The 19,964-nt window shown below is 39.4% G+C and overlaps 1 protein-coding gene across 1 annotated transcript in view; it reads right to left on the bottom strand.

The window, feature by feature from the left end:
- Window positions 1-10,895: 10,895 nt before the first annotated feature.
- Window positions 10,896-19,964, bottom strand: part of LOC127656855 (protein FAM98A-like) — a 10,749-nt gene continuing 1,680 nt past the window's right edge. Inside the window, exons 2-8 of the mRNA XM_052145374.1 lie at window positions 17,558-17,706; window positions 17,063-17,197; window positions 16,753-16,937; window positions 16,562-16,642; window positions 14,662-14,778; window positions 14,417-14,584; window positions 10,896-12,376 (exon numbers count right to left, since the gene is read on the bottom strand). Coding sequence (XP_052001334.1) covers window positions 11,732-12,376; window positions 14,417-14,584; window positions 14,662-14,778; window positions 16,562-16,642; window positions 16,753-16,937; window positions 17,063-17,197; window positions 17,558-17,706 — 1,480 coding nt within the window. The 3' untranslated portion in view covers window positions 10,896-11,731. The remainder of the gene's footprint in view (window positions 12,377-14,416; window positions 14,585-14,661; window positions 14,779-16,561; window positions 16,643-16,752; window positions 16,938-17,062; window positions 17,198-17,557; window positions 17,707-19,964) is intronic.

The raw sequence follows: 19,964 nt of genomic DNA, 5'->3' as shown, positions 1-19,964 counted from the left end.
CACAGGTATGAAGTCAAGAGTGGTAACTTTCGATGCTCATGTCAGCAGCTTGACATAAATATGATAAACGCTTTTGATTTGCTCGGGGCAAAGGCAAAGTCACTCAGGCCATCGTTGAATTTTCGTTGCACATGCGCATGATGTTCTCCAGATCTCTGTCGATTAACATTAACTATCCAGGATAAAGTTGATGGAAACGCACATTATCGCTAAAATGTCACAAATGTCGACATAATATTTTCCCGTTTAACTCAAGCGCATAAACTCTATGTCGATACGTCAAATGTCGCGAAAAAATAGTTTGGAAACACTTTTTGTCGATAAAATGGTAATTAGGCTAACGCAAAAATGTAGTGTCACATGACAGAGTTTGCCCCAATCAATAGCCTGTGTTAATCATGACGACAGCATTGAAAGCCAATTTATTGTACGTTATTATATATTTTGATCTTTACGGCATGATATGCGATATGCAAACGTGACACTTCCAGGAGTGCCAACACAAACATCTCGTGCACGTTGACCAAATGAATGGTCACCGTTTGCCATTAATTTAATCGCAGTATCCATCCGTTTATATATTAAAGTTTCTTTTCCACACCATTCAAAAAAATAGACGCCAGTCACGGAATGAGTCCACAGTTCAAAATCTTATAATGTCTGCTGCATAAAGATATTTTAAATGAATTATAAATACACAATACTAGATTATAAGCTTCAACGTGCTTTTTCTATTAAGACTTACAATTCTATTAACTTATTTAGTATACTTTTGAAAAAATGCTGGCGAAATTCCCTGTAGATCATCTTTATTCATCTGTAGATGAATAAAGTCGGCTGAATGACCAGAATGTTCTGCACTTTTTTCAAGAATATAAACTATCAGAACTATTTGTCCAATGCCGAGTTCGCTTTCAGAAAACTAGCTTCTGAACATTTTAAAACGTTTAAATATTTTAAATCTAACTATCTTTACCTCAGATCGCATTTACTTCAGAAAATTACATTTGCATTTTGAAGCTAAAATAAATTTTAGATGATAATCAAGTTCAGTTGGTCGTAAAAAATTTGCTGGAGAAATATACTGGACATAATGCAGTTGTGATGGTGAATAGATGATGATTGTTAAAAATATTGAATATCAATGCATCAAAAACCCTGCTACACCACATATACACATCGATTGATGGTCCTTATACTGAGACAGAAAGTTTTCCCACTACTTGGTGCAGGTTGCCAGCTTGAACAGGGCCATGACGATCCGCTTTCGGGTCGGAACCTGTGGCAACCTGCGATAGGTGCAACATCAGGACCAATATTACATTCCTATCAGAAGGGCAACTGTTCCCTTTTGATTGCAATTCCTCCTCTTCTGATTGCTTTTATTTGTGAAATTAAAATGATAGTAAACTGGCTAATTTTAATGAATTGCCTCAATACTCTCCCCATTTTACCAAAACTTCTGAGGAGAAATATTAGAGACATCTGGGAGGCGAATTGGCGATAAACACACATTTCTGAATGGAAACGCTTCAGGGCAAATTTTTTTAGCGCAACACCAAAACTTAAGCCTCACTTAACTCACTAATGAAGAGATGCTGCTGATGTCGATGAGGATATTTAATTTCAGTGATAAAAAAAATAAACAACCTGTAAGCTTATGCTGAAACCGGGACATAATTACGTTTTTTAGAGAACTGTCGTGACCTCTTAAATCGGGATGGTCCCGTGTAAACTGGTAAATCTGGTCACCCTATACCACAGACCTTATTTAACTCATAAGTTGAAAAACCCATAGGTAAATCCTGAGGGAACCCATGGTGAATTAGACTTCTGGGTTCACCTACAAATTGACGTCACGGCTGAACAGCTCTATTCATCTTATTCAGCCCTGCCCCTTTTCAGCACTTCATGCTAACGTTCTTTGCCTCTTAACTTCCCATTTACATTAAAGCTACGGAGAAGAGTCGATCAAAAAGGCTTATGTGTGGGAGCAGGGCTGGACTGGCCATCGGGCATTTCGGGCAGTTGCCCAGTGGGCCGACGTGCTTTGTGGGCCGGTAGCCTACATACTTACAATTTTTTTTTTTTTTTTTTTTTTGTCTGAACGGCCTATAAAACTCGCACATCGGGCATACTGATGGTGATTTTTCTTCTTTTGTGGGCCGGTGTTTTTTGTTTTTTGCAACAGTATAAACTATTAAAGGTGGTGGATTAGCCAATTGGTCATGATCGACTCTGGGCTGGACCAATTACAGCCGAGGAGGTCAGATGCACCCTCCCCCTTCAACGGATCAGCGATCACATATCATTGCTGCTGAACAAAAATGGAGAACAAAAAACGTAGGGCAAAAAAGAAACTTGCCCTTCAGGCAGATGCTGCCAAATGTGCTAAAATATCACAGTTGTTTGGTGGTGGCTATAGTGGAGCTTCCACTTCAGTAAAATTAGCAAGTGATGGAGGCCAGCAGCAGGTTGAAGAGGGAAAGGGGAGGCAGGAGGAGGAGAGACCCGAGAGGCCCTCTGGTCAAACTGTGCAGCCTCTCTCAACCCGTAAATAAATGCATCCACCGATGATCCGAAAGTTTTGTCTGACTTCTTAAATGGTCTAGTGGTAGATATTTTGGTAACACTTTATAATAACTGCACGCTATTAATCATTAAGTAAGCAAACAGTTAATTCATCATTTATAAAAGCATTTATAGACATTAATAAGCAGTTTGTAAATACAGCTATAAATGCTTTTTTCTTGATTTATAAGCATATCTATAATGTGTTTAATAATTGTATTTTCATACTTTGTTAATTATTAATTAATCATTTCTAAATGAAGTATAGCATTATTTACAAACCAGTTATTTAAGAGTTGTCAGTGGTTCATAAGATCACTTAGAAAGTGTAAGTAAATGGAGTAAATTCAGGTAGTTATAAAGCATTTAGTAGTGGTCAGTTAACTATTTTTGTGAGCTCATCTAAAGTGAGGACTACTCATGCCTTGTAAAGCATTTATAAAGGAGATTTAAAGACTCAGTTATCTTCTAAACAGAAAAATGAAACAAACACAACACAGTGATACAGAACAGAGAAATTATTAACAGCATTTAAATCTCCTTTGTAAATGCTTTACAAGGCATAAATAGTCCTCACCAGGGTGGAAAATTAGCACCCGCCACCAGCCAATGGCGGGTACTTTTTCAAAGTGGCGTGTGACTTTGCCTTGTATACCAGCCACAGTGGCGGGTAGATTGTAAAACATATTTTTATTGGTTACTACTTAAAACATTCCTTGTAACTGATTGGACAGCTTTTGTCAAAGAATGCTGTTGCTAAGTAACAATAATGCACTTTTGTCGAGTAACTAATTTGATTGGTTTTCAGGGCTGTGCGTCACGGACATAGCGCACGGACACGGCGCTGAACGGACTGTGACACATATAGCTGAGCTGAGGTAGGCCTAAATACAGTACAGACGAAAGGAAAATTAAAAAAATGTGGCGACATATACCCGGTGTTAAGAGGCCCGCCGCGGAGTCAGCAGTAGCTTTACAAACTGTTGAGGGCGAAGTAAATAAAAAGAGAAGGTACTTTTCAAACAAGTGGCGCATTGATGACGAAGGGAAAATGAGGGAATGGTTAGCCTACCTTCCCGTTGAACAGTCCATGCACTGTACTTACTTTCGAACCTATGCGTCGTCCGAAAATGCAAACAATTTGTTCGTTAGAGGAACAACTAACCTTAAAATAGAGTCAATAAAAGAGCACGAGTCATCCAAGTCTCATATCAAGTGCACTGCCATACAGCTGGCGAAGACGGGACCCCAGGACCAAAGTGTGGCAATAAAGGCTATCTGCTCTATGCAATCCGCGCAGTTGGACCGAATGAGAATTCTATTCAGAAACGTCCATGCGATCGGCAAAAGGGCAGACCTTTTCGGACTACGTTTGGATGTGCAAGTAAGTAACGTTAAATTACTAACTTGAAGTTGTGTGTTTTGTGATGGCTAGATAGCTATCGCTTTTTTAGTTTAGCGATAGTTTTAGCAGCCGCGAGGATAGGAGCCGATAGCCTACCGTGGGTGCTCCGGAGCTCGATTAGCGTGTCAGTTAAACTTTTCATCTCCAACCCTATCTGTATTTGCTTTATTATCGAGCTTTATTATAGAGTTAACCCTCGTCGGCAACGCAGCTGGCTGCTTTTGCTGGATTTTTTCAAATAGCAGCAAAATACACTTAAATACTCCATCATTTATGGTCATACAGACTTAACTAATATTAAAAAATAAACTGTAAAATAACCATGCATAAAAAAAAAGTGGCTAGTAAAAAATATAAGTGGCTGGTAAAATTGGGCATCCACCAGCCACTGTGGCTGGTGGGCAAAAAAGTTAATTTCCCACCCTGGTCCTCACTTTAGATGAGCTCACAAAAATAGTTAACTGACCACTACTGCACTGTTGTGTGCCGCCATGTTATTATTTAGTGTCTGCGTTTTTCCAAACAATTTTAAATATTTTTGGACCTTGATGTTATAACTATGGTATGGTATGGGGCCACCCTACTTGTAACCTTTAATAATTAAAGGTTAAAAATAAACATATTGCATTTGGTACATTATTGTTAAATTGATAATAATAATTATATTTCATTTATGTTTGATATTATTAAACAGTAATTAGGCAATTTTATCACTGATTATTGTAGTCTTTGGTCACCTTGTTATTGAGGAACTCCCCAAAATCTCAACAAATTGTGCCAATCCTTACATGTTACACCAGGTTGATCCATCATCACAAGCAGGGCAGGAGAGAGAGATGGAGCAGGAGAGAGAGATGCAAGAGGAGGAGAGAGAGATGGAGCAGGAGAGAGAAATGCAAGAGCAGGAGAGAGAAATGCAAGAGCAGGAGAGAGAGATGGTGCAGGAGAGAGAGATGCAAGAGCAGGAGAGAGAAATGCAAGAGCAGGAGAGAGAAATGCAAGAGCAGGAGAGAGAGATGGAGCAAGAGAAAGAGATTGAGCAAGAGAGAGAGTTGGAAGACCAGGAGAGTGAGAGCCAGGGCATAGATTACTTTGCTCGCCCTGAACCCGCCATATTACAGGCATTCTTAGATTACCACCCACAGCAGAACACCAGCAATGCAGTTGTGATGAGGGTGTTCAGCCGTAAAGATGGCACCAGCAGGAAGTGGCTTACTTATTGCAAAGAACGCCATTTATTGTTCTGCTTTGTGTGTCTGGCATTTACAAGGCGGACTGACACCAGCGCATTTATAACAGGCATGAGTGACTGGCGACATGTACATCTGCGCACAGAGGAGCATGAAAGAACACTACACACCAGACCTGTGCTGAAGCTTTTTTCTTAAGGTGCTCAAAAGGCAACATCAGCAGCTTGTTTGCTGGCAGTCAGTTGTCAGCTCACAGAGCACAAGTGAAAAAGAGACGGCAAGTTTTGGAGCGTATAGTGGACGTGGTCAAAGTACTAGGGAAGAGGTGACTCAGCTATAGGCATGTGGAGAATGAGGCTGCATACACTTTGGGTGATAACACTATCGATCATGGTAACTTTCTGGAATTGATTGTGTTATTAGGCAAGTATGATATGTGCCTTAGAGAACATTTGAATGACTGCATTGAGAAAAGCAAGAAGTTGCATCAGTCCAGTGGATCAAGAGGTAGAGGGTCTCTCGTCACCCTACTCTCCAAAACAACTGTCAACTCAGTGATTGATGCAATTGGCCATTTCATTCAAGAGAGCATCACCAGTGATGTCCAGAGAGCTGGGATGTTCTCTGTTCAGCTGGACACAACCCAAGACATCACAGGTTATGATCAGTGTTCAGTAATTATCAGGTATGTTACTGAGGCTGTGCAGGAGAGGCTTGTCTCCATATTGAGGTGCGAAGCATCCACGGGGCAGTACTTTGTAAACTTGCTTTCTGGAGTTTTAGAGCATCTGAATCTGGACAAGGCCATGTGCATTGGGAATGCAACAGATGGTGCTTCAAATATGCAGGGTCAGTACAAAGGCTTTTCAGCACTTATGACTGCCCAGTCTCCAACTCATGTGCATGTGTGGTGCTATGCACACATACTTAATCTTGTGCTTGCTGACACAACACAAAGTGTCATTGAAAGTGGATCACTCTTTAATTTACTTAATGACATAGCTGTGTTCATCAAGGAGTCCTATCACAGGGTTAATCTGTGGGAGAAACAAACCCAAGAAGAGACAAGACACAGACGCCTCAGTCCAATAGGTGAGACACGGTGGTGGGCCAAGCATGATGTCCTCCAAAAAATCTTTGGACATTTTGGAAAACCAGATGATGGCCTCTTCATTGATGTAGTGCTCACGCTGGAAGCCATTGAAAAGAGGGAAAAGAAAAGCCAGCTGTTCGTGCCAAAGCACAAGGCTTTAAAGAGTGTCTCTTGAAGCATAAAACTGTCTTAACAGCACAGATATTTCTTAGAGTGTTTGAGCAAACAAATCCTCTGTCGAAGTACCTCCAGTCAACGGGGATGGACATTCTCTCTGCCCATCATATGGTGACTGCCACACAAGATAGCCTCAAAAGTATCGCCAGGGACTTCCCAACTGTGAAGGCAGCTGCAGACACATTTGTGAAACAGACAAATCAGAAACTCGAGGAGAGGGAGGACAACACAGACCTGGAAGTGGAGGCTGCACTACCTGAAAAGAGAGCCAAGAAGAGAAAACGCATGGCCGGAGAGATGACTGAAGATGAGTTGCAAATCAATGCTGAGAAAACATATGAGGTGAAAGTGCACAACACCATCCTGGACACAGTTACTGAAGCAATCCACAGACGATTTGTCACAAATGGCCCTCTTGTTGTGGATTTGGCATAGTTGGACCCCAGGAAGTTTAGCCAGGTCAGAACAGTTTCTCTTCCTAGTAATGCACTTCAAAACCTCAGCACATGTCTCCTGAAATTTGACAGCAGGGCTACAGTAAATAACCTTCAGTCAGAACTGAAAAGTTTTGCTGGACAGTGGGAAAGGCTTAAGACATCACATGTAGATGACTACAGGACCAGAACAGCAAAGGATAGATCTGAAGAATGGGACGAAGAAAGTGAAATTGTGACCAAAAGCTGTGATTCTTGCAAAAATTGCCCACTGTGCTGCTATCAAATTCTCAGGCGGTTCAACATGCTGTCTGATGCCTACTGTCTCCTTGGGCTGGCATACAAGTACCTGCTGACCCTCTCTCTCACTCAGGTTGCCTGTGAAAGAACATTCTCTACACTCAAATTCATTAAAAGCAGACTCCGAAGCAGCCTGTCTGGAAACAGGCTTGAGATGTTTATGCTGATGGCCACTGAAAAGGACATTCTTATGTCATTGGACTCCGACATGGTCATTGACAGGGTAGCTGAGAGGAGTGACCTGCTGAGAAAGCTGCTTTTGTAACCTGGTGGGGTGAAATAAAATTATCAAAACATTCCTAATTATGTTTCAGTTAAGATTAAATTCAACTTTATTGTTATTGCCTAAAAGTACAGTCAAATGAATAGGTTTTGTATCTATCTTCACTTCAAACAAGTCACGTGCTCAGAAAATGCTTAGAATGTGTCCATTTTAATAGGTTTTAATGCATAAGACAGTAGATAGAATAAATATTAGATAATATAAATATGAGAGTTTTCTTACAGCCTTAATCTGTCATTGTTTCGTTTCAGACTGTCAGTCAATTTTGGAAGCCTGAAGTGGGTTCATTTTAAGTAAGTACTATATAGAATATGATTCAACCATTTCTCTAGAGTAAACATACCAGTAGTGTCATCGTCTGAAAAAAATCCATTAAGTGCAAGTCTTTCTCACCCTTCGCTGTCTGTTCTTTCACTTCTTAAAGGTTTCCATATTCCATATGTTAAGATATGTTCAGTGTTGCTGCTATGGAAGTGTTGTGGGTGACTTTTTATTGATGCAGTGAGTAAATAGTCTTTGGTGATACAATTCAATCACAATCTGTCCTTAATAGATTTTATTATTTATCTAATCGTTGTTCCTCTCTGTCCTGTTTTTCAGGGTCTAATCATACTTTAAGAGGTTCTCTAGACCATGCAACTTTTTAAGTTCCTACGTAAGTACTACTGTATATGATTCAGCTATTTTTGTGGAATAAAGATACAAGTAGTGTGATCATATGAGCAAGTCCAACAAATGCCATTCTTTCTCACCCTTCTCTGTCCTTTTTACTTGTGTCCTGTTTTTCAGGGTCCCATCATAATTTCTTAAGAAGTACTGTATATGATGTCAGTATTTTCCAACATTTTCTAAATACTGTACCAGTACTGTGTAAAATGCCATCAAAAAGTCAATTAAGTGTTATTCTTTCTCACCTTTCTTTCTCTGTCTCCTTTCACTTTTTAAAGGCTGCCATGTTAAAAAAAATATTTTGTGCTGCCATGCTGTTTGTTGATGTGGTAAATAAATAGTTTATGAAAATACCACTAAATCTGTCATTTATTAATTTTAATATTCATTAATGATCATGTCTCACCTCTAGTCTTCTCTGTCTTAATTTCAGGTTTCCACCATGTGTTGTAGATAGACAGTTCAGGAGGAGGTTAACTTAACCAAGCAGTCTTTTGTTTTCCGCTAATTACTGTTTAGAATACCAGAATAGGGAGGATGGTGTAGGTTTAAGTTTATTAGATTGATACATATATACCAACAAGACAGTGTACATCGCTGTCAGAACAGCGTTAAGTAGTCAAAATGCCCGGGCCGATTTTTTGTCCCAGTCCAGCCCTGTGTGGGAGCACAGAAAGTATTTTTCAGCAAGAGTTGATGGTATATGAGTCTACACCACCCCTTTACGTGAAAATGTTAGTGAGGTGTTTTACTGTCACTGTAAATGTAAGTTTTTCTGAGCACTTTGGAGGTACATTGGACCAGCTGGCAGATCACATTCGGACAGCTTTGACACACATCACTTTTTTATACAAGCATTTAATTGTCATTTGTAAGACTGCTTAATTTTTAAGGTTTCCACTTGTTTATAAATTGTGTTGTGTTGTCCAGTAGATGAAGTGTAATTTCAAACAGTGACAGCTCTTACTTTTTTTTCACATAAAAGTGCATGACATTAAAAGGAAATTAAATTTTTAGGCTACATTTAATTTGTCACCCCACATTTTTAAAAGGATTAAATGTTATTAAAATGGTCGTAAACTGAATATAAAAAACTGCACGCTTTCACACACACACATACATATATACATGTGTTTAAATATAGTGGCACCTTTCCAACATCCCGATTTAACACTCTTAAAATCTGTTTAACTATAATGTGGGTAATTGACACGAGAAGATGTGTCATACAGATTTTAATGACTGTGTTGTCTCTTGGAGTTTCATTAGCACAGATGCCTATCAGCCCGTCCACAGCATGAAGGTAAGATCGTATTTACACCAATCAGCCACAACATAAAACCACCTGCCTAATCCTCCTTGTGCTGCCAAAACAGCACCAAACCGCATATCAGAATAGCAGACACTATTCTTCTCACCACAATTGTACAGAGCGGTTATATGAGTAACCATAGACTTTATCAGTTCAAACCAGTCTGGCCATTCTCTGTTTACCTCACTCATTAACAAGGCATTTCCGTCCACAGAAAAGCTGCTTACTAGACGTTTTTAAATTTTTTTGTTTTCAGCACCATTTAGAGTAAATTCTAGAGACTGCTGTGTGTGAAAATCCCAGGAGATCACCAGTTACAGAAATACTCAACCCAGCCCATCTGGCACAAACAATCATGCCATGGTCCAAATGACTGAGATCAATTTTTTTACTCCCTATTCTGATGGTTGATGTGAACATTAACTGAATCTCCTGACCCATATGTGCATGATTTTATACACTGCACTGCTACCACACGATTGGCTGATTAGATAATTGCATTGATGATTGTTGGTGCCAGATGGGCTGGTTTAAGTATTTCTGCAACTGCTGATCTCCAGGAATTTTCACTCATAACAGTGTCTAGAATTTACTCCAAATGGTTATTTATAAATAAATAACTTAATGAATTGACCACCTGTCTGCTTTTCATGTATTACACATAATCCTTTTGTAATTAACTATGTGTGAAGTTTACGTAGTTAAAATTGCAGTTTTGTAAGAGAAAACAAATAATTTTGTGACAGGTAAGTTGCCAGTTTACAGCTCCTTCCATTAATTTGTATGATGTCTGCAAACAGTGGCTGCATCCGAAACCAGGAAAATGCTGCTGCCTCTGTAGGCTGTATCTTGAGGTTGGAAGGGATCATGGTATGTCTGAATCCAATGTTTGCATCACATCCTATCTACTGAGGTAACTTCATCTGATAGATTTTTGAAGGCAGCATAAACCTAGTTTCCATCCACTTTTCACGCCGTTTTGTTATCGACAACATGAAAATGCATAAACATTTTTTTGGCGAAATTTGCCGTCTTCTGCCTGTTTATATTAAAATGATCTTTGATTGAGAAATTGTGTGCATGATGACGTCATGCTTAAAAAAAAAAACACTGTCACATAATTTTGGGTTTATCGCAAAAAAAATCTGCCCTTTTGCCGTTTCCATACAGAAATGTGTGTATATCTTTAATTGTGTACCTTTCGCCTCCCAGATGTCCATCATTTTTTTCTTTAACTTAGTGTTTCAGTATGTGTGTAAATGTATGTATATTTAATGTTACTATGCTTTGGCAATGTAAGCTTTTTATCATGCCAATGAAGCCTCTTAAAGCTTTCTTCTGAAAGTGAGAGAAGACTTTTTGGTAAGCTTCTGTTTGTTCCAAACACTGATACCGTGGTGCCCAGAGAACGCTGCTGTCCTAAGTGCCTACTCCACGATGCATAATGCATGTTATTATAACATCATAGTAATGTTCAGCACTATTACTTTGAACACTTTTCTATTTGGTTTATTTGATCATCCAAATCCATTAAAGGTGATTTTTACACACTTTCCAAAACAGCAAAAAACAAAACAAAATTCAAATTCATGTCTGTCAAATACTGTACGAGTTTCCATACTTTAGCAAATAAACATTCACACATGTTAGAGTCAATACTGGTGAAACCACCCAAGCTGCATAACTGTAATAATGGGCATTTTTAAACAAACACATTCAGCAAAATAAAATAAAAAAATACTCTTCATGTGCTGATTGTTTAAAAAAACAGAATGAACATGAGAACTAATGAATGAAAATCTATAACATTAATGATGTCATAAAGAACCGTTTCCATAAATAAAACTAGAAAATAAACCCCCACAAGTTTTCAATAACTTCTCTAGAATCTCTAGAATAAGGCATTGTCAGATTCAGAGTCGGGACAGTTTCAAAGAGGCAGTAGACTGAATCAATGTAAAATACCAAAATGGAGGAAGAGGAACACAAACCCAGCAACACAAAGTTCAACCTGGGAGTAATTTGGCAACCCAATCGTACACTTCAAAATAAGTGAAGTAATTTAAATGGTCTGGTGGAAGCATAACCATTTAGACCATCAGACTCTACACATGCAAAAAAGTACATTATGTTCATTGCGAGGAGATCTCAATAAAGCAGACCCCAGAGGCACCAGGTGAATATGGGATTTCATGCCTGTCCACTCATCAGGGATCTCAAGGCCTGTGTCTCTTCTCATGCCCTTGAGAATTGTGCATCCTCTCCGAACCCATAGGTGGCAGTAACCGTTTCGGTCTTTAACTAGTATATTGTCTTCCTTGCCCAAAGCCCGCCTGGTTATATTGTTGACCACCTTGCTGAAAGAACTGCTCAAACTGTCCTCCTTGATTAAAATTCTGCCCCCCTCTTCCACCCCATCCCCCTCCCTGCCCCCCTCCACCTCCTCTTCCTCTCCCTCTACCTCCACGACCCCCCCTGCCACCTCTCTCCTGGTGTCGCCCTCCATCCTGATAATATCCTTCGTTCTGGTAACCCCCACCTCCACCCTGATGCCCTCCACCACCTTGGTATCCTGATCCCTGTTGTCCTCCGTGGTAGCCGCCACTTCCTCCTCCTCCTCCTCGATATGCGCCATCTTGGAAATTACCCTGGTATACGCCTCCACCAGAGCTGTCCTGCCAGCCTCCCTGAACTTTACCCCCACGTTGATCTCCTCTCCCACCCCTCCCTCCGCCTCTCTCATATCCTCCCCGGCTACCCTGCTGCTGATCGTAGCCACCCCGTCCTCCACCTCTTCCCCCACCACCACCACCAGAGTAGTGCTGCCCTCCACCACCCCCTTGTGGAACATCTTGCCGTTTCTGCCACGTGGGCATCTCTGGAGGTGGGGGTTCAATCTCATTTGGTCTGCCCCCTCGGTCAGGCACACGACCCATCAAGACCTAATAAAAAAGAAAAAGAAAAAAAATGTGTGTGTTTACTGAATCTACAGTGTCATTGCAAAATAATTTTCTGCAATTTTAGAATTTATGTTAAAAATACATATACACAGTTTTGTCATACATTTGATACTTTAAAAAAAATAACTAGGGCTGGGTAAAAAAAATATAGATTTTCAGATTACTTGCGATCTTTATTTTAAATAAAAATAATTGAAATAATTTCTGAAAAATCCCCGTTTTGGCATGCCCATTCCCCAATGCGCTCTAGGTCCTCGTGGTGGTGTAGTGACTCGCCTCAATTCGGGTGGCGGAGGACGAATCTCAGTTGCCTCCGTGTCTAAAACAGTCAATCTGTGCATTTTATCAGATGGCTTGTTGAGCGCGTTACCCCCGGAGACCTAGCATGTGTGGAGGCTCATACTATTGTCCGCGGCATCCACGCACAACTCACCATGTGCCCCACCGAGAGCGAAAACCACAGTATGGTGACCACGAGCAGGTTAACCCTACATGACTCTACCCACCCTAGCAACCGGGTTAATTTGGTTGCTTAGGAGACCTGGGTGGAGTCACTCATCACATCCTGGATTCAATCTTGTGACTCCAAGGGTGGTAAGTCAGCATCTACTCGCTGAGTGCCTGTCACAATTATTAAATAATCGTCTGATCGTGGTTATTTGATCTAACTTGATTATTGTGCACTTCAAATTCATGTCACATTTTACTGTCCAAAAAAGGGACTCTACTAGCAGAAGCGGTTGTTTAAAACAACAGCAGTAAAATAGCACCCTCAACTGACAACAGTTTTAAGAAACATGGCATAAAAATGGCATTAAGCCTCAATAATTTGCTGATACAATAGACCATTTTCACTGGCCTTATATGATGTGTTTCTGCCTTCTTTAACAATGTAAATGTAGCAAACCTTTTTAAATTTCCAATTTTACTTTGTTGTATATTAACCTGGAATAAGTTAAAAAAAAAAAAAACAGCTGTGATGAGTCTTCTAACACAGCTGCTGAGGGAGTGACAGTAAATTTGACCTGTTTCTCTAAGAGCTGTATATTTTTATCTTCTTTTGCAAAGCTACGAAAGCGTAATCTTGGTTATTTTCTTTTGCTGTTGAAGCAAATGGTTAAGCAAAAATGTAATTATCCAACTATGGCGACTTCTGCTTTGCGAATGCAGACGTGTGAAAAGGGTCCATAGCCTACTCTGAGAACATGCAAAATGAAAAAAATGACAGATATTTTTATAAAATCCTTCATAAAAGAGATGTAAGCCATAAACCAAACCAACCAGCTCCCAGAAAAATCACAACATCACAAACTTTGTTTTGAGGCAAAAACGTATTTGAAAATCGGCAAAAGGTACAAGGATGTGTACAGTCTTTCATGAGGGCACGGACTACAATTCATTGAAGTATTGCGAATGATGTCATTGAATAAAAAATTATGGGAATATATAAAAATATTGATTTTAGGTTTTTGATAAGTATAGAAACAATATATTTTATTTTAATTGAAAAACATTCCGACATGTGCAAATATATAAGGTGAAGGGAGACCAACTCGGTTGTCATTCACAGTGTGTCATGGGAGCACACGGTCGCTCCGAGGCACTTTTCACAAGTTTCATTGGACGCGGTTCTCTGATTGTTGGATCTTTATCTGCTGTACCATGGGTAATGTAGTCGATTACCATGAATTCCGCTACCAAACACGATTCTTAAACAATGAAATTGAAATAATGCAGACAGATGGCTTCAATAGATGCATATACCATTGATGAACAACCTCGTAGCTCGCAGACGGTCTGTCTTTAAAGGTTTATAAGTTATCATTGAAAATAATTTAGTCTATGGGATAAATTATTGATATTTTTACTTCCGGAACCAGAATGTTGCGCTTTTTTCCCATCCCTAGTAATAAAGAGATGGTTGTATATTCCACTCTTGTAGCAGAAACATACTCAATGATACCTTTCAACAAAAGAAAAATTAGAAAACATATGAACTGATCAAAAGATGAAGTAACCAACCTTGTTAATAGCACATGCTGTTTTCTCTCTGATGTGACCACTGCTGGTTCGCAGAATCTTTGATAAATCATGTCTAGCAGCAAACAGGTGAGCCACAGACACCCTGGTCTTAGTGGCTAGTGCCGTACGAAGAGGCTGGTACACTTTAGTAAGCCTCTCAGCATGTATCTGTACATCAATATATCATAGCTTATTTTTCAGTTTGAAGTTTTCTTCATGTGTTTCAAGTAAAAAGATTCTGGTACCTTTGCTCTTTCTGACCAGCCAAAAGACTGCACTGTCACATCGAGACGTTTCAACAACATTTTCCTTCTGACTTCATACTCATTCACAAGTGCTTGGTTTATTGCTTCGATTTTCTCCTGCAGAGGCGAAAAACACAAATTTGAACATAAATGCAAATACAAAATACAATTAAAACAATCAAAATGCAATATATATTTTTTTATATTATTTTCTCCCCAATTTGGAATGGCCAATTCCCAATGCGCTCGAAGTCCTCCTGGTGGAGTCGTGACTCGCCTCGATCTGGGTGGCGGAGGACGAATCTCAGTTGCCTCCGCATCTGAGACCGTCAACCTGCGCATCTTATCACGTGGCTTGTTGAGCGTGGAGAATAGAGTGAAGCCTCACACTCACTATGTCTCCGTGGCAACCATTTATGCACAACTCACCACTCGCCCAACAGAGCGAATCACATTATAGCGACCACGAGGAGGTAAACCCCATGTCACTCTACCCTCCTTAGCAACAGTCCAATTTGGTTTCTTAGGAGACCTGGCTGGAGTCACTCAGCAAGCCCTGGATTCGAACTAGAGGTGGGGGAAAAACATTTTTTAACGATGCATCACAATTCATACTCACACGATTCTGAATTCAGTTTAAATAACGACATAGCAGTGGTGCGCGCGCCAAAGACAGATGTAGAAACAAAGACATGAGATAAGTGCATATACTAAAGCACAAGTGCACAAACACGACTGTTTGCAGACCAGCTGTATCAAACACATGACCATTTGTGCCCGAATGAAACTACGATCCCGAAATTTTCACAAACCCACGCACATAGCATTCGTGATTACAAGCCAACAAACTTCATGAAAGACGAGCTCGCTCCCATTATTGCACTGATTTGCACAAAACGGGGGAAAACACAGAAGAAAATAATGACGAGGCAGCGGTTCGGGAGTTGTTGATGATGTTTTAATTTTTTTTTCTTTTCGCCGATGCCTTTCTCTAATTTTGTGCGCTCTCCGTTTCATTGGCTTTTGCTTCATTGTCGGTCACTCGCTTGTCAGGACAGTGCGCACACCTGGTAATAAAGGTTTGAAATTCATCGTAGCTTTTGAGACAGGGTTGTGCGATCTACTTGCAGAGCAAACAGATGGAACAGTGAAAACAAGATGATTTCTGAAGCAACGACTGCGCTATTTAAACCGCTTCACTATCACCTGTGCAGGTGAGGAGAGGAGAAGCTGACAGCTGCACTGCTTCCTCATAGAAGCTGATATATCTCATCCTGGACCAGCAACTTCCAGTTGTGGTTCAATTTAAATGAATAGCATGGCATAGATTAATAAAAAAAAAAAAAATAAATACTATTAAATGATATACAATGCTTAAACAAAAATAAAATAATCAGTTGAAGTAATAGTATTCAATGTGTTTTGATGGAGAACCAATATTTTTTTCTTGTGCTTTTAAGAGATTAAAAGAAAGAAACTGAAAAACTGAGATACTCAAACTATAGAACCATTTATTTAATCTTGTGGATGTTCCATGTTTTGTTCACAGCTCATACTGAATGTAAGAAACCAGTTTATGTAATGTGACTCATTCTGATTTTTAAAACAGCTGTTAAATAAAAAGCTGAAAGGGAAAAAAAATAGAGTAAAAAATTAATTTTGAAGAAACTAAAAAAAGAAAGAAATTGAAGGACAAGATGCATTGTGATGCATTGAGAATCATTTTGTAATCGAATCGTCCCTTTGAATCGTAATCGAATCGTGTGGCCAGTGAAGATTCACACCTCTATTTCGAACTCGTGACTGCAGGGGTGGTAGTCAGCATCAATAGTCGTTGAGCTACCCAGGTCCCAAATACAAGATATTTTTTAAACTGTTTAACACACAAGTAAAAACTTACACAATGAACAGGGCCCAGTGGCTTCTTCAGTAAAGGCTCCCCTAAATAAGACGGAGGTACCTTGGACAAAGCTTCCTTCAGCTGAAGTAAAAATATAAAATCAGTGGAACATAATATAGTGAGCTTGATTTTTAAACACTGATCATTTTCCTGACTGTGAGTGAGTACACTCACCAATTCGCAGTACTGACCTTTTTCTCAATGCCACTAAAGAACTGGAACATGGTTATGTTAGCAGGAGGTTTTGACATGCCCAGAGACATACAGATGCCCTTCAGCTCCATGAAGACTTTACTGCCCCCCGTCTCCTGCTCCTTCTTCTGGGGATGGTTTACCAGGATCATCCTAGAAGCCTCCAGCTCAGAGATCAGAAAGCCTGGAAAAATTTAACAATACTTATGCCTGGCAACTAAAGGCTCTTGGGACATGACTTGAGCAGTGTTTTAAATAGCTTCAAATGATTAAAAGGAATGAATTTTGAGGAAATTGCGGATTTCACACCTAGCAGTAAGAGACAGTTGTTTGCATTTAGCAGACGCTTGGTGACGTCTCCAGTGATGAGCACGGGATATGGACAGGACAGCTCGGCTAAAAGACCACTCATCTCCAGCTGAAACCCCTCAGCCTCACTCGGACCTACACAACATACCCAAATTAATATTAGCCAAATCCCATTAATCTGATTCCACCCCAAAATGAAAATTGTCATTGTTTACTAACCTTCTTGTTGTCCCAAACTCAGATGAGGTTAGGCAGAAATTCTCACTCACCTTTCGCTTTCAATACATCTTTTTCCCCATACAATGAATGTGAATGGTGACTGAGGCAAGTCATACCAATTTGGAACATCTAAATTATCTAAATGTAATATCTACTATGCAAATTATTTCTCAGTGGTACACAATTCACAGTATGATTTTCAATTTAGGTTTGCTTTGCAGCAACAAAAATAACTCTGATGTTATTTGTGCCAAATACTTTTCTTGTCACACTCACAGTTGGTTGCTTGAACGCTCTCCTCTAGTTTGCAATAGAGCTTCAACTCAGACACAATCCAGGCGCACAGTTTAGTGAATTCTGGAGATGCAGCCCCACCACTCACAGCTGTCTCAAAAGTGCCATCCTCTAGGAGTGGACCCTGGTATCTGCAAACACATGCACACACATTTTTCTGAGCTGCTGTTTATTTGACTGTGTTTGCATCTTTAAACATCCCTGAGTCATGCTGTACTCCCTGTACTATTTGGGAGATTGTGACCTGACCTAATGATGCCACAGTGCTGTATCTACAGCTAAGTCCAAGCCTAAAAAATGTATCAAACTGGTAAGACAATTTTTATTTAACTTAAACATAATGAGACAAAGGTTACAGGTGCACAGGGTCTTTATATTCTAAAATAACAACAACAGCATATAGTTCAGTTGTGCTTCTATGCAGATCAGGTCAGAAAGACCATCAAATGACATTCATCTGAACACACACACAAAAAGATTTGGTGCTGAAATATAGCAGAAAATATTAAGTACTTTCTACACTGAATAAGTTAGTGTGAACTTGAAAATATTAAGTACTTTTTACATTTGCACTTAGTTCAAACATGTAAAAATGTATGCTCTAGCTTATACGTAAATAATATTTATGATTGTTTGTTACCTTGCATCAATACTAAAGTAGAAAACATGGTCTTATTTATTTGCTAATTTAAATTTCACTCACTGGTAAAAGTAAAGTTAAAAGTTCAGTAAATTTGACTTGACTTTTTATAGCTTATGTTCCCAGCGAGAAGCTTGCGAGGTTACACTGTTTGCAAGTTTATTTACACAATTTTTATCATTGATTTGTTATGTTTGGTAACTTCTTGTTTTGTGAAGTCTGAAGTTCATTTTGTACTCCTTATTACCAGTTCTTGATAAAAAAAAAATATTCTGTTGATTGTTACCATCATTGTGTGTTTTGTGCCAATTATGTTTTGTCTGTGCACACAGCTCTGTATTTTGTTTCATAACATACATTAATCTTCCCTGTGGAAGGCTTTTGTATGTTAATTGGTACGTGATTACTCGTGCTTTTATAGGGAAAGTTAAACATTTTAATGTTTCTAATAAATGTAATCTAAGCTCCATGTACATCCGATTTGTACGTAATAGTTTCCGTTTTAACTAAAGTTATATTTACTCACTTTAATCAATAACGTTGTGAAGTAGATTTGACTAAAATTAACTTTTTATTTGTATTTGCTCTGTTAGGAATTGATGGATTTTTTTATCCATCAATTCCTAACAGTTCTAAACTGATTCTAGAACAATCTATGAACTTGATCTTGTACAAAGATATTTGATATTGTAAATGGTCCTTATCAAAATATGGTGGCAAACATGTCCCTTGACATTTCAGGCATGAAAAAGATTTCAAATGTCAGGAAAGCCCATTTAAAAAAAGGCATTAACCTTTTATTAAATAATATGACATTTTTTGACTCTAGCCTATATTTTTAGACAACTTTTTTTAATTGGTCAGTTGCCTGAAAAATCCCTTGTCCCCTTCATCTGGTACACCAACTGTAGGACATTTACAGTTATTTATGTGTTTATGTGTTACTCATTTTGTTTTCTCAGGTCAAGCATTAGTGCAAGGCCTATCAAGTGTGCAAAAAGAAAAACAAGTAATAATAATTTGTACATTTTTACAAAGGAATGTTGTCCCTTGATTTAATTTTTTGGTGTTATCTTTATTAAATACTTGCATTTTGAAAATACAAAATGTTTTGGAAAAGAACATACAAGGTCAAAGTTCAGAGGTAGAGGCTGCTCAAACGAGCATATAATTGTTCCCTTATGACTCCGTACACTTGACATTGCGTTTATTAATGCATGTGGGAGTGCCTTCTTACACAAACTAGTTGAAACCTCTTGAAACAATAATGCCAATATTCGAATATAGGCTATGGTGTTTGAGCCCCGACCTGTTTTGGCGCAAAGCGGTCCGCTATAAAAGCAGGTGCACAAACACCATTTCTTCAGAATTTCTTCAAGCATGAGAGCTGCATTTTCTGTCTGGGCTGCGCCCACGCAGAGTCAGCTCTTATGGAGACAGACTGTCCTCAATGCAAGGGCATGAGTCTCAAGACGCTTTGCTTGCAAATCGCCCTCGTTCTGAGGGACGTTTCAGCATAATGAGTCCTCCCACAATCCTTTTCTGTGATCCATGAGGAGGCACAGTGGAGCCGTGAGGTTGAGCACGATGAGTTCGAGGTGGTCCTCATGCCGGCACACGGCCCTCAATCTCCACGAGGTGCATCTTTGCTGAACGCTAGGTGCGAGACAAGCTCTAGCCCTCTGAAAGAGCATGCAGCCTCAGCAGTTCTGACACTTGGAATGATAATGATGTCATGTCTTTCGCTGC

This window comes from Xyrauchen texanus, chromosome 16 (genome assembly GCF_025860055.1).
Source record: "Xyrauchen texanus isolate HMW12.3.18 chromosome 16, RBS_HiC_50CHRs, whole genome shotgun sequence".
NCBI lineage: Eukaryota > Metazoa > Chordata > Actinopteri > Cypriniformes > Catostomidae > Xyrauchen > Xyrauchen texanus.
The sequence above is the reverse complement of the archived record's forward strand: the minus strand, read 5'-3'. Positions and strand labels throughout refer to the sequence as shown.